The sequence below is a fragment of the Danio rerio genome, chromosome 1 (genome assembly GCF_049306965.1).
Source record: "Danio rerio strain Tuebingen ecotype United States chromosome 1, GRCz12tu, whole genome shotgun sequence".
Classification (NCBI taxonomy): Eukaryota; Metazoa; Chordata; class Actinopteri; order Cypriniformes; family Danionidae; genus Danio; species Danio rerio.
In genome coordinates, this window is record NC_133176.1 from 35914281 (window position 1) to 35928472 (window position 14192).

The 14192-nt window shown below is 36.7% G+C and overlaps 1 protein-coding gene across 1 annotated transcript in view; it reads left to right on the forward strand.

Moving 5' to 3' along the window:
• Positions 1-7980, forward strand: part of pudp (pseudouridine 5'-phosphatase) — a 53548-nt gene extending 45568 nt beyond the window's left edge. The window contains 1 exon segment of the mRNA NM_001020615.2: positions 5197-7980. Coding sequence (NP_001018451.2) covers positions 5197-5373 — 177 coding nt within the window. The 3' untranslated portion in view covers positions 5374-7980.
• The last annotated feature ends 6212 nt before the right edge of the window (positions 7981-14192 follow it).

Below are 14192 nucleotides of genomic sequence, written 5' to 3' on the forward strand. Positions count from 1 at the left end.
ACAGAAGTTTGACGGCACAATCGTGTATATAAATAACAAAATCAGACAGAGTCTAAAAACCCCTTTTTATTAGGAACTACTTTCTTCTGCCATTCACTCACATCTGCAGCTGATGTCAAAACAGCAGAAGCCATTACTAATTTACCAACGTCACTTTAGAGCAAGTGTTTGAATGATTCTCTATAGCCTAATTTCTAAAGTGATTACAAAAGAGCTGATTTTGTTCACTTTAAGATTATAAGGCTGAATATGACATGAAATGCCATCCATCTACAGAGATATCTTTTTACAGTGTTACAGTCTACAGTATTTCTCTGTTGCAATCAGGATATTACAATATTTAACCCCGAAAAAAGCAACGCAATTGTTAACAGACTTCTGTTTGCGATAAGGAATAACGCTAAACACGTGCGGACTTATTTTAATCTGCTAACACAACACACATTCCTGATATGCAAGCAAATTGGTATTAATACGGCACTACAACATACAAAAGTGAGAGATCATGCCAACCTGCCAACATGTCTCTAAAAATCAGTATTCAGAGGTAAATAACACTGTTGAGAACCGGGATAGGATGCAGCAGGTTTTGGGCGTCCACTGCAATCGGACTGTACCAAAGTTGGCAACCCGGGGGTGTTTGCAGACTGAACCAAAGAAGTGGGTGGGTGAAATTGGAAGTTTTCCAAAAGAAATAAAAAACGGGATGGTTGCTCTACTCAGAGTTGGTCTACTCAGTATGGCAGGTTAATGGCAGGTTAGTTCTTTCAGAAATTTTTAATTTTTTAAAATAGACACTATTCTTGTAAATAAACAGCATAGTTACAATCTAAACAACTACATTCTGTACTAAAAAAGCCTCAAAAGTAAATTTTGTTGTCTGCATGGCGAACAGAAAGAAAAAAACCTCAGCATTTTGTGACTTGGTGGTGCTTTAAGGTAGACAAAAATCGCTGCTTGCATGGTAGACTCTTGATAAGATTATTATCCTAATCATAATAAAATCAGAGTATTGGTGTCCATGTAAATGTACTCAGAAAGTGACATGAAGTCGCAAGCTGTCAAAGACATTCATCTGCCTTTCAGCATAAGCCCTCAAATGTGTCATTAAGTTTGACCTGTTTCCCCCTTACACGCAAGCAGCTGCTTCACATTGTTGTGTCAGAATCCTTGTGAAATACAGCCATACTTCAGAACGCTTAGTTTAAGCAAATTTGATGAATGCAATCATGCGTGTTGAATCTGAAGGGAGTCGCTCCGCCTGCTTTATACTACTTAATAAGTAACGTTCTCAACTCACAGCAATACAACTTTAAAATGAGTACAATTGGAAACCAACTGGAATTTTTAATTTTTTTTATTTATTGGCATTAATTGTTTTGAAGTTCGAATGACATTTACATGCCTGTGTTTTCATTTCTGCAACAAATATGGTTGTCAAGCCAGGATCTTGATGGTATATATATATATATATATATATATATATATATATTCTTTCATTTTCTTGTTGGCTTAGTCCCTTTATTAATCCAGGGTTGCCACAGCGGAATGAACCGCCAACTTATCCAGCAAGTTTTTACGCAGCGGATGCCCTTCCAGCCTCAACCCATCTCTGGGAAACATCCACACACACATTTACACACACATTCATACACTACGGACGATTTAGCCCACTCAATTCACCTGTACCGCATGTCTTTGGACTGAGGAAACCCATGCAAATGCAGGGAGAACATGCAAACTCCACACAGAAACGCCAACTGAGCTGAGGCTCGAACCAGCAACCCAGCGACCTTCTTGCTGTGAGGCAACAGCACTACATACTGCACCACTGCTTCGCCTATATAATAGTGCTGTCAATCGATTAAAAAATTAACTAATTAATCGCACTTTGGACTGCAAAAAAATGCCAAAACACAGGCATTGCAGATATGGAAAATGAAAAGTTATAATAATAATAATAATAATATTAATTTTTGAATACAAATTAATTATAAAGTAGAAACAATTTTGCTGAGTCCTATACATTTATCGAGTTGCTAAGACTAGGAGTGTCTCGCAAATGCACTCTCCACCGCATCCCTCCTAGCTCTTCAGGTACTGTAAGTCGCATGCAACTCACCCCCACCACTCTTCAGGTACGTCTCGTGCGCACTTGCCCCTACTCATTTACGTTGCTCACTCTTGAAGCTTTTTATCAGTAAATAATTTCACACTACTAAAAATGTCACTTTGTTCAAAAGTTGTTGGAGCAGAGATCAAGGTCCTGTAAAGCAGTTTGAATAAAGCATGAGCTATGAAACTGTTAATTAATATATATTTTTTATAGTGTCATCAATTTTCACTTCATTCTCACTCGATTCTCTCTCTCATGAATATGCATGCTTTAAACGCTTTATTATAAATTGTGAGCAATATTCAGTTATATTTTTATCTGTGCTTATACTAGTTTTTTTATTTGCTCTGATTTCATATCTGACTACTTTTATAGCAATATTAGTTAGTAGCTGCATTTCGTGCATGTATTTTAATGAAAGGTAAAACAAGTTGTAGCTGAACTGAGCTTTTCAGCATTGTAATTCCCTCTAACAAATGCACTATATATCAGTGCATGTACTGTATATCAGCACCAGCAACACACTTTGTTTACTGATTTCATGAAAGCCGATAACAAGCAATAGCAATAAAGAATTGTAGTGCTCATCTGACAGAGCCATCTGCACTATCCATGACTGATAATAGCTACAAGGATGGCTCAGCAAACAAATCCCATCATCGCTACAATATCCACTAACAAAATGAAAACTCCAGCTTGTTGTATGCAAGTTGTGTCTGGTCCCAAATTATCCATGTCAAACAGTGGTAAATGGTGGAAGGATGATGTGCTTGTGTGCTGCACGACACTGCTGGCTGATGTTTAACAACTTTCTACCCACGATAGGGTTCATTGAAGTTCATTTTGTTGTGGTTTTGTTGAACTTGGATGCTATGATGAAATGACTGAGCGCACCAAAGGGAGAGATCTAGATCAAGAGACGAATTGCCTGACATTTAAACTTCTAAAATGCACTTGACAGCTGCTGTCAAACTCTTAACAAATCGTTGAAGCTTTTATTCAAACCTTAACCTTGATATCTGCTTTGCCCTGTTTAAAAATTGTCTGTAGAAGAACAAGTGAATCGTTTAAGTCTGTGATAGACACATCAAAATACGGATTTGTTATGTAATCTATCTTCCGCTAGGTAGTACGGTACATTGGATTTGTTCATGCATATTTACAGTTAGCATAAGCAGGGTGCACATGCTATTTTTAAATAATAAAAATAAATATTTGGTCATTTACTTTTCAAAGCACAACATGTTAAATTAATTCAGTCTTGGAAGCCGCAGTAGGGAATAGCTTAATGTTCTATTAGTGTAAATTACTTAATTAGCTATACCATACCAAAATGTGTTTTGACAGTTTACATGAATAATTGAATGTCTGATAACATCAAAGCAAAATACCACTAAAACAGGTGCATCTGAAAGCAAACGTATTGTATTACTCAGAATAAACACATAATTGCACCTTTTTGACTGGAGGTGTGTAAGAATAGCAACACTTGAGTTATTTCACTCAAATACCCTGTGGGTGTTAATGAGGAGTGAATATATCTGAAATGTGCATGTAATGTACAAATATAAGCAGTTATTGCATACTCATTATTGAGTTATTGCATACTCAATATTAAATTTATTGGATCAGATAGAGAGATCATAAGACACTTGTTCAGGACAGCTCTGTAGCTGATCATCAAATGTATATACATATATATATATATATATATATATATATATATATATATATATATATATATATATATATATATATATATATATATATATATATATATATATATATGTATGTATGTATATATATATATATATATATATATATATATATATATATATATATATATATGTATATATATATATATGTATATATATATATATATATGTAATAATTGTAAGCTGCTTGCTTTTCTGTCTGTTCCATTGCTCTGTTTGCTGTTTGTTTGATGTTTGCTCCCACTTTCTTTTGCAGTCTGAAGCCATAGAATGTCTAATTCTATCTTTACGTTGACATCACATGTACTGTAAATCACTCGCACTTCATCCACGTCTGTTTACTGCACACACTGCCCCGCCCCCCTTCTATGTAATGTGAAAATTGTGAGGGTGCAGGTGAAATGACAATTTTTGAGACACACACAAATGCATCATGTGCGCTGCATATGCAACATCTCTAAGTCATTCAAAAGAAATAATTGCAAATTGAAATATATATAATTTTATTATATGTTTTGGAAATGGATGTTTCTTAAGATTATTAATTTTTTTTGTCATTATTGTGCGTTTAAATTAAAAATATTGCAGGATCGCTAAAAAGTTGCAACTTTTTGATGATTTTGCGTTGGATCAAGCAATCGCAAAATCGTGAAAAACTGGGGAGCCTGATGTATTTACTGTAAATAACTTGTTAATTGCAATCATGGGGATAAAATAATTTAAAATACAATATTTTACTATATGTGCATGCTGAAATAAAGAAATGCAAGACAATCTATGGAAACCGATTGTTTAGCATTATTATTATATTTATTTATTGAATTTATTAATTTTTTATTTATTTTAACTTGTAAAAAGTAAATGAGTGCAAATGTCATTTGTCACTGTGCACTGTTGCACTAATGTGCAATGGAAGTGCCTTCTCCAAACTGACTTTCAATCTCGTACAGTTAAATGTCCACTTTGGTTCTACACAAACTTCTTTCTGGAAGATTTGTATAAAGAACTTTGCCATTCAGCACACCAGGCATCGGCATTAGCTTTACTCTGATCACACAATGATATATGACTGTAATGATGGCAAGCAGTGAAACACTTTTTCACACAGGGCTATGTAATTTTAGATTTTGTTTACCATTAATAATAGAAAAAAAAGCATTTGTTTAAAAATTGCAGGATGTGTTTATATGTGTTATTTTTGACTGACATTTAAATTAGTTTGATGATCTGAAACAACAAAGTGTGACAAACATGCAAAAAAAAAATAAAAAAAATAAATCAGTAAAGTGGCAAACACTTTTTCACACACTGTACATGCAGTGATGCGTTTTAATTGATTCATCTGTTCTGGTTGTGTGTTCACAGTGTTTGGTTTTTGAAGATGCTCCAAACGGGGTGAAGGCGGGTCTAGCAGCTGGCATGCAGGTGGTGATGATCCCTGATGATAACCTGGACCGCAGCCTCACCCAGGAAGCCACCTTACTGCTTAGAAGCATGGAAGACTTCAGACCAGAACTCTTTGGTCTCCCAGCCTACGCGTAAGGACAGCAATCACCACAGTGATTTCAATTCCACTTCGCTTTATCCTGTCAATTTTTGAAAAATGGAATCAGGCTGCAGTGTAGCTCCTGCAATCAAAAACAGGAGAAACTAATCTCTACTATTATTTCTGTCAGCCATGGATTTGCTGTTCAGGGACACAACGGAATGCTGATTGTTTCAATTATTTTTTTATTTTTTTTTGGCCAATCACAACACTGAATCTCTTTCCTTCGACCACCCGGATGACACAAGACAAATTTGATTATGCTGCTCAATTAGCTTCAGTGAAACCATTAGGATTTATTGACATTTTGCGTTTTAGCTAATTACTGTGTGACATTTTTTATCTATATACTTTTTTTTTCAGATCTAGTGCAAGTGGCTCAAGCTGTAATGTTTGCATCACTTTAAATAAATTTCCAATTCAGAGCTCACAACTTGCCAGTCATGGTTTAAATTTACAGTAAGTAATGGTTTAACTAACCAGCTAGACCAGCGGTGTTTTCTATTAGCATTACCTTTCCTCCCCGCAGAGGTCTATTAAAATACCAAAGTGTTTTTTGAGTTTGAACCATGTGGCGTAATCCAATAAAGGGGATCGGAGAGCGCAGTCTTCTTTCATCTTCTTCCAGTGTCCGCCTTCACAGAGCTGGAGTTAGCATGTTCACTCATTTCAGCGCTGTCCAACATCTCACAGAGTTCAAGACCGTCTTCTTTCAGCCTTCCCCTCTGGTAGGAAGAAAAGGGATTTTTTTTTTTTTGCCAGCATCCACTTCTTCCTTCGCATATGCCATGTCCTTTCATCCTTAAAGATGGGGTAATCTGGAAAGCTTTTCCTTCTTTAGGACTTTCCACTCCCAGAAGGGCTTTTACATGTCATTTCACACCTGACAGATCTAAGGCTTAGGGTGTGAAGGACTAGGGCATGTGTTAGTGTGCCTACACTAGTCTTACAATAAACTTTTGTTTATTAAAGAACAATATTTATAATGGTGGATTGATTTCTGGGTTGGGCGAAGCAGTGGCGCAGTAGGTAGTGCTGTTGCCTCACAACAAGAAGGTTGATGGTTCGAACCTCGCCTCGGTTGGCATTTCTGTGTGGAGTTTGCATTTTCTCGCTGCGTTTGTGCGGGTTTCCCCACAGTCCAAAGACATTCGATAGGCTAAATTGTCCGTAGTGTATGACTGTGTGTATGTGTGTGTGCGGCTGGAAGAGTATCCGCTGCGTAAAAACGTGCTGGATAAGTTGGCGGTGCATTCTGCTGTGGCGACCCCGGATAAATAAAGGGACTAAGCCGACAAGAAAATGAATGAATGAATGAATGCTTTCTGGGTATTTTAACCTTTACAAAGGATTAAAAAAAAGGGAATTAACCGTTTGGAAGAGACACATAAGAAAAACCAAGCTTTAGGATAAAAACCTGAAAAAAATAGTTTTGAATTACAATATCTGAGAAATGTCTTTAGGTATGGTGACCAAATTATGTGAAATAATTGATTCCATTCCATTGAATAATTAGAAAATAATGCATAATTCACATCAGTAAGCATTCATTCATTTTCCTTCGGCTTAGTCGGCTTATTCATCAGGGTTTGCATAGCGGAATGAACCGCCAACTTATCCAACATATGTTTTACACAGCAGAAGCCCTTTCAGTATTGGGAAACATACATACACACTCATTCACACACTATGGCCAATTTAGCTTACCCAATTCACCTATAGCACAACTCCACACAAAAATGCCAACTGACCCAGCTGAGGCTCGAACCAGCGACCTTCTTGTTGTGAGGGGATTGTGCTACCCACTGTGCTGCCAGTATTCATCTTTGCATTGTGAATTGCCCTTTATACAATAATAGAATAAATTTATTGTCGTAATTAGTTTAAATCAAATGAATCACCTAATGGATAATCATACAGCTCTTTCTACATCTACTGTTCCATCTACTGCTCTGTGTGTAGGGTAGAACACAACCAAAACTATCAGTAGATGGAATAACATAAAGATGAATTTATTGACTCTGGGGAACACAGATTTCTATGTACTGTATCTTACAAGCACTTTTGCATTTAATGCATCGCCAGGATTTATACTATTTGTACTGTACTATACAAATATTTATACTGTATAACATTAATTCTATTAATTTGCTGATTATAAGAAAATGTCAAACGAATTTGAAGCAGTACTTACTATGTCAATTGTGAGAATACTATGCAGTACATATGCTTGCATATTAGACTGTGCATCTGTGTTGTAATGAAGCATACTTGAACAAAGATCTCTCTCTCTCTCTCTCTCTCTCTCTCTCTCTCTCTCTCTCTCTCTCTCTAGTAAATGTCTGGCTAAACAAATTGAGGAAGTTGTTTATGTCATTGACCTCTTTCATGAGATTATAATAATATATGAATCATGTACATTGGAGTATGACACATTGAGCTTGTAAATCTGAGCTATAATAATAATAATAATAATAATAATAATAATAATAATAATAAACTTATTAAAATAATACTGTACCTCTTTCATTAGCTGTTATTGCAGTTATTTTAATGAGATACCTCTTATTCATTAAAACGTATTCTAATAAAAAAGTCAAGCCAATACAGTTTTTAATGTTGCAATTTATTTATTATTTCTGTACTGTCATTTGAGTCATCAATTGATTTAGATTATTGTTTAGAAATTTTGACTACAGTTCTTGCATGCATAGATTTTATGCAAGTCAAATGTTTAACAATGTATTGACCAACAAAAATCAATATAATTAAGTATTGCTCTTAAAAATAATAATAATAATAATAATAATAATAATAATAATAATAATAATAATAATAATAATAATTTAGTCAAAATAAGAGACATTGATCCATTAGGAGACATTAAATCAATATTCATGGAACTTTGAAAAATGGATCTTTTAGCGAGAAGGGGGTAATCATTCATTCATCCATTATTCATTCATTCATTCATTCATTCATTCATTCATTCATTCATTCATTCTTTCTCTTATTCAATCCTTCATCCATTATTGTATTGTTGGTATTTTTATTATTATTATTAGAGCTTATAATCAGGTTTATTGATTAAAACGAAAGATTGTATATATTGTGGTGATTTTGATTTGTCCTGTACGAACCTAAATTAATCTTTGTAAATGTTTTAATTCTATTTCTTATTCAGATATAATATACTACGAAATGAGAAATGAGGCTATTAAAAAATATGTTTTAAATGTACAATTGTGTCGTATAAATGGTTAATCACTGTTGTTTCATTATTAACCGTTTAGTTAACGGTTGATGGAGATTCTTAACGGTTGATGGAGATTCGCAAAGATTTCTTCAGCAAACCATACTTCTTTTAGTGAGCAAAAGCAGACTTTTTGTTTTTCTTGCTGTACAGTATAATGCTATGCTGAATGGCTTTCCTCAGGTAAATGTTATATGACATTGTTTTATCTAGGTATAGTTTTTCAAAATCCGCTGTGACACGACTGACTACCACTGATCAGGCTTTTTTTAGCTTGTCAAAACACTGTGACTAATGCTCAGCAGTGAAGGCCTTTTATGAAAGGTGAAATATGGGACAAAACATGATTTATTCATAATAAGTTGTGACACTAAAAAGGAGGTGAAATATGGGTCTCTCGCTGGCAAAACAGAACATCTGGACACCCTAGATCATATCTACAAAATGTATTGGTCACAAAATTGTGACTTCACGTGAACTTGATTTCGGTGAAGTAATAATAATAATAATAATAAGCTGGCAATACACTGAAATGTCAATTGAATGGGTCTATCACTAATGCAAATTAAGCAATGTGCTTTATTTTATTAGATCCTACTATAATGTTGCTCCATAAAAGTAACACAGCTGTCCTATTGAATGTTAAAAATGTCAGAGAACTTTAATCTTAGAAGTGTTAATTTTTTTTTTTTTTTAAATGTCCACAATCTACCACACCTAATCAAATAGTGAGTTCTAATGAAAATGTCAAAATAGGACAGACAAGAGCTTTTTTATGTAAAACTCTTGATAGCATTATGAGTGGACCTCAGAGAACAGTACACAATAATAATAATGATAAAATAAAAAAAATAAGAAGTTCATGACCCCTTTAAAAATGCAGTTCTACAGTACGTAATAAATAACTAGTGTCACAGTGCAGTGGTGTAAATGCTCTTGTGTTTTATTCAGTCACAGTGAAACAGCCGGAGAGGGGGAGATGCCTCAGGCTGCCCACTGGCCAAGTCCTCACTTTATGTTAAAATGAGCCACCTCTGCCTGACTAGATCACTGTAAACCCGCATGATTGGTCAGGAATGTGACTGTCATCTGACATCCAGTGGGCAGAGTATAATACACAGGTCTGTAGAGAAGTCAGCTTGTGTTATTTGAGGCCAGTTTAACATTAGAACTACCAATGCACTCATTTAGAATTTATTTTATTTTTTATTTTTGCAGTGTAATAACCTATGCAACTGAAGTTATTAAGGCTTTGACTTCCTGCTTTGCTACTGTTCGGACGTCTTTGCCCACTGCTCCGCTCTTCGCACTCTTGCTTTTATATCTTATACCCTAATTTTAACTTGAGCCTATCAGCACAGTGCTCAAACAACACGGCTTGAAGATCAGCATCGATTCTACAAACTTTCTGGAATATAGCTTTACTAACAAGAAAGGAATTACCGTCTAAACAATCCTCCCGCTATCAGCTATCAGCTGCTTACATTCCGGAGACGGGAAGACACGGCTGTGAAAATGCCTCTGGATCGGATTAATTCAGATTCTCACTGCTGTACAAACTGCCACAAACTTCTACAAAAGATTGCAGTTCTTGAAACGAAGTTGCTTGCGATCCGACCAGAACTTCAGCTTCATTGTGGATTCTCTCAGCACACAGCCGGTGAGTCCCATAAATCTGTTCCTGCTACTGTTTTGAGCACAGAAAAACAGAAAAGAACTGTTGAAAATGAGCATTGGCATAAACAAGGTGCGAGACCAAAGGGTACTCGAGGGGTCAGATCATACGCTGCCGCATTAGCGTCTTCTACCCCAAATACAGCTCGGACTCAAATACAGCTTCAGAACAGATATGAAGTTTTGAGTAATATGGGTGAAGAATCCCCAAATGTAGTCAGACAGAGATCGCATGATTCAGCAACTAATTCTGCATGGAACAGAGGCTCAAGGCCGACTAGACAGCGGCATTCTGCTCCGATCACACCTGAGATAAGAACACTAGTCGTAGGAGATTCAATAATCAAGAATTTCAGGAGCAGATCTACAATGACATACTGCTTTCCTCATGCAACAGTTTCTGATGTAAACAAAGAACTTGAGGAAATTCTGAAAAAGCACAAGACGGCAAAACGGATTATCATCCATGTGGGGAAGAATGATATTCGGAAAGAACAGTCAGAACTGCTCAAGAAAGATTTCTGTGAGCTCTTGGAAACAGCTGAAAGATTGAAGGTTCAGGCGTTCATAAGTGGACCACTCCCTGCAAGAGGGACAAATATGTTTTCACGGCTTCTTGGTCTAAATGTATGGCTACAGAAAACATGTAACAAGAAAGGACTGAATTTCATCGACAACTTTAATCTCTTCTGGAACCAAAGACAGCTGTTTACATCAGACGGCCTTCATCCAAACAAACTTGGTGCAAAGGTGCTAAAGGACAATATTTTTTTCTCCCTCAATCATCCATCAGCTGTGTATGCCACTGAACTGAATTGCAAACACACACCTAGCAAATGTTCGGATGACCACAGGACTTCAAATCAGCTCCTGAGTGGACTTGTGGCTGACGAATCACCCAAGGACAGTGATAATGCCACGCAGCCAAAACACCCAATGTTGATAGAGACACTATCAGTTGCCCTCTGCTCAACACAGGCAGACTGTGACGCATCAGAACAGCATCAAGTCTCGTCACTCAAAAATGATCCTCAGGAAAACATATTTCTGCAGACAGAATCTCCAGATGCACAGCCTCTGTCACCGGACACGTTCTCATTGTCACAATGTTCACCACTCTTGGGTTTTTCAAAAAAGATGGAGGAACTGGTATATGCTGGAACTAAACTTTCACACTCCATTGCCGCAAGCCCCCAGTTACCAACCAAAAAGCGGCCTGCTCCACAACCACCTATGAGCCCACCTGGAAGAGCCCTCAGATCACACCGCCAGGGCCCAAACAACAACGCCCCATCTTCAGCTGGTGAACACAAGAGCTGTCACTGATGTGTGTCGGGGGCCTGCTTAGATAACAGTGTCTTTATCAAATGTTTTCAGAACAAGCAGGAACCCAGTGTGTCTGTAGCTTTCTCTAAGCAGATATGTGTTGTGTTAAGTGACAGAAAACCAAAGACTTCATCAGGCCGTTTAGCAAATCATTCAAATCTGGTGTCTATTAAATGTAGATCTGAGACTACTATAGAAAAAACAGCTAAAACTGTTAAGTTAGCGCTTTTAAACATCAGATCGCTCAACAATAAGTCTCTTTTAGTCAATGATTTTATCAACACAAATTGCCTTGATTTTATGCTTTTAACTGAAACTTGGCTAGATGACAGTTGTAGTGCAGCAGTTCTGAATGAAGCAGCTCCTTTAAACTTTGACTTTTTGAGTGTTTGCAGAGCTAATAGGAGAGGTGGAGGCATCGCTGCCCTGTTTAAAGATGTGTATGAATGTAAACAAGTGTCATTTGGTGACTATCTGTCTTTTGAATATCTGAGTATAGCACTAAAAGGTGCTCCACGCATCTTACTAATCATTATCTACAGACCTCCAAAATATTCTCCAGCTTTTATTGAGGATTTTACAGAGCTGTTATCAATAGTAACCTCTGAATTTGATTATTTTAGTATTGCTGGGGATTTTAATATTCACATTGATAATCCAGAAATCAATGCTGTAAAAGATCTGATGACTGTTTTTAACACTTTTGATCTGACTCAGCATGTTCAAGGACCCACACACAATCGTGGACACACTCTTGATCTACTTATAACTAAGGGTTTACACATTTCATCAACTGTTGTTAAGGATGTGGCACTATCTGATCATTTCTGTATCTTTTTTGATATATTGATCACTCCAGCTATTAAAGACAGATCTGTCTCTGTCAGAAAGAGATGCATAAATGAGAACACTAGTGAGCAGTTTATGAAGGCCATATCACTAGCACCAAGTATATCTGCAGATTCTGTTGATTCTCTCCTTGATTTGTTCAATTCTAAAATTGAGAATGTCATAAATGACATCGCTCCTGTTAAAGTCAAGAAGATGACTGGCAGGCAAAAGGGATCTTGGACAAGGTCACCGAGAGTACAAATGATGAAAAGACAGTGCAGAAAAGCTGAGCGAATGTGGAGAAAAACGAAACTAGTAGTCCATTATAACATCTATAAAGACAGTCTTCATGCCTTTAATATGGAACTAAACACTGCTAGACAGACTTTCTTTTCAAGCCTTATAAACAGCAACTTAAATAATGCTCGTACACTCTTTGCAACGATAGAGAGACTCACAAACCCCCCCAGTCAGATTCCCAGTGAGCTCCTCTCTGAAAGCAAATGTAATGAGTTTGCTCATTTCTTCACTGATAAGATTAATAATATCAGAAAGGCAATCAGCTCATCCAATCAGCCAAGTTGTGTCGATATCAAACAAGCTCAACCACAACTTAAGAAATCAGACACTATGTCTGATTTCATGGCAATTAACAGCAAAATCTTAGAAGAGACTGTGCAAGCTATGAAAACATCAACCTGCAGTCTTGACACGCTCCCCACATCATTCTTCAAAACGGTGTTTACATGTTTAGAAATGGATCTTCTAAAAGTGGTAAATGCTTCACTTCTATCAGGGGTTTTTCCAACCTCACTTAAAACTGCAGTTGTTAAACCCCTCTTGAAGAAGAGCAACCTGGATAACACCCTATTGAGCAATTACAGGCCAATCTCAAATCTCCCTTTCATTGGCAAAATCATTGAAAAAGTTGTTTTTAACCAGGTCAACAAGTTCTTAAACTTCAGGGGGTGTTTAGACAATTTTCAATCGGGGTTCAGAGCACATCACAGTACAGAGAGCGCTCTTATAAAGATAATCAATGATATACGCCTAAATACAGATTCAGGTAAAATAACAGTGCTGGTATTGTTGGATCTCAGTGCTGCATTTGACACTGTCGATCACAGCATACTTCTGGATAGGCTGGAAAACTGGGTCGGACTATCTGGCACGGTCCTCAAATGGTTTAGATCTTACCTAGAAGGTAGAGGTTACCATGTCAGTATAGGTGACCATAGGTCGAGGTGGACACCCATGACGTGTGGAGTCCCACAAGGCTCGATTCTGGCACCTCTCCTGTTCAACCTTTACATGCTCCCTCTAAGCCAAATAATGAGAAAGAACCAAATCTCCTACCACAGCTATGCTGATGACACTCAGATCTACCTAGCCTTACAGCCTAATGACTACAGCCCCATTGACACCCTCTGCCAATGTATTGATGAAATGAGCAATTGGATGTGCCAAAACTTTCTTCAGTTAAACAAAGAGAAAACTGAAACTATTGTGTTTGGAAACAAAGATGAGATTCTCAAGGTAAATGCGTACCTTGACACTAAAGGTCAAACGACAAAAAATAAGGTCAAGAATCTTGGTGTGACTCTGGAGTCAGATCTGAGTTTCAACAGTCATGTCAAAGCAGTCAGTAAATCAGCATACTATCATCTCAAAAACATAGCAAGAATCAGATGCTTTGTTTCTAGTGAAGATTTAGAAAAACTTGTTCATGCT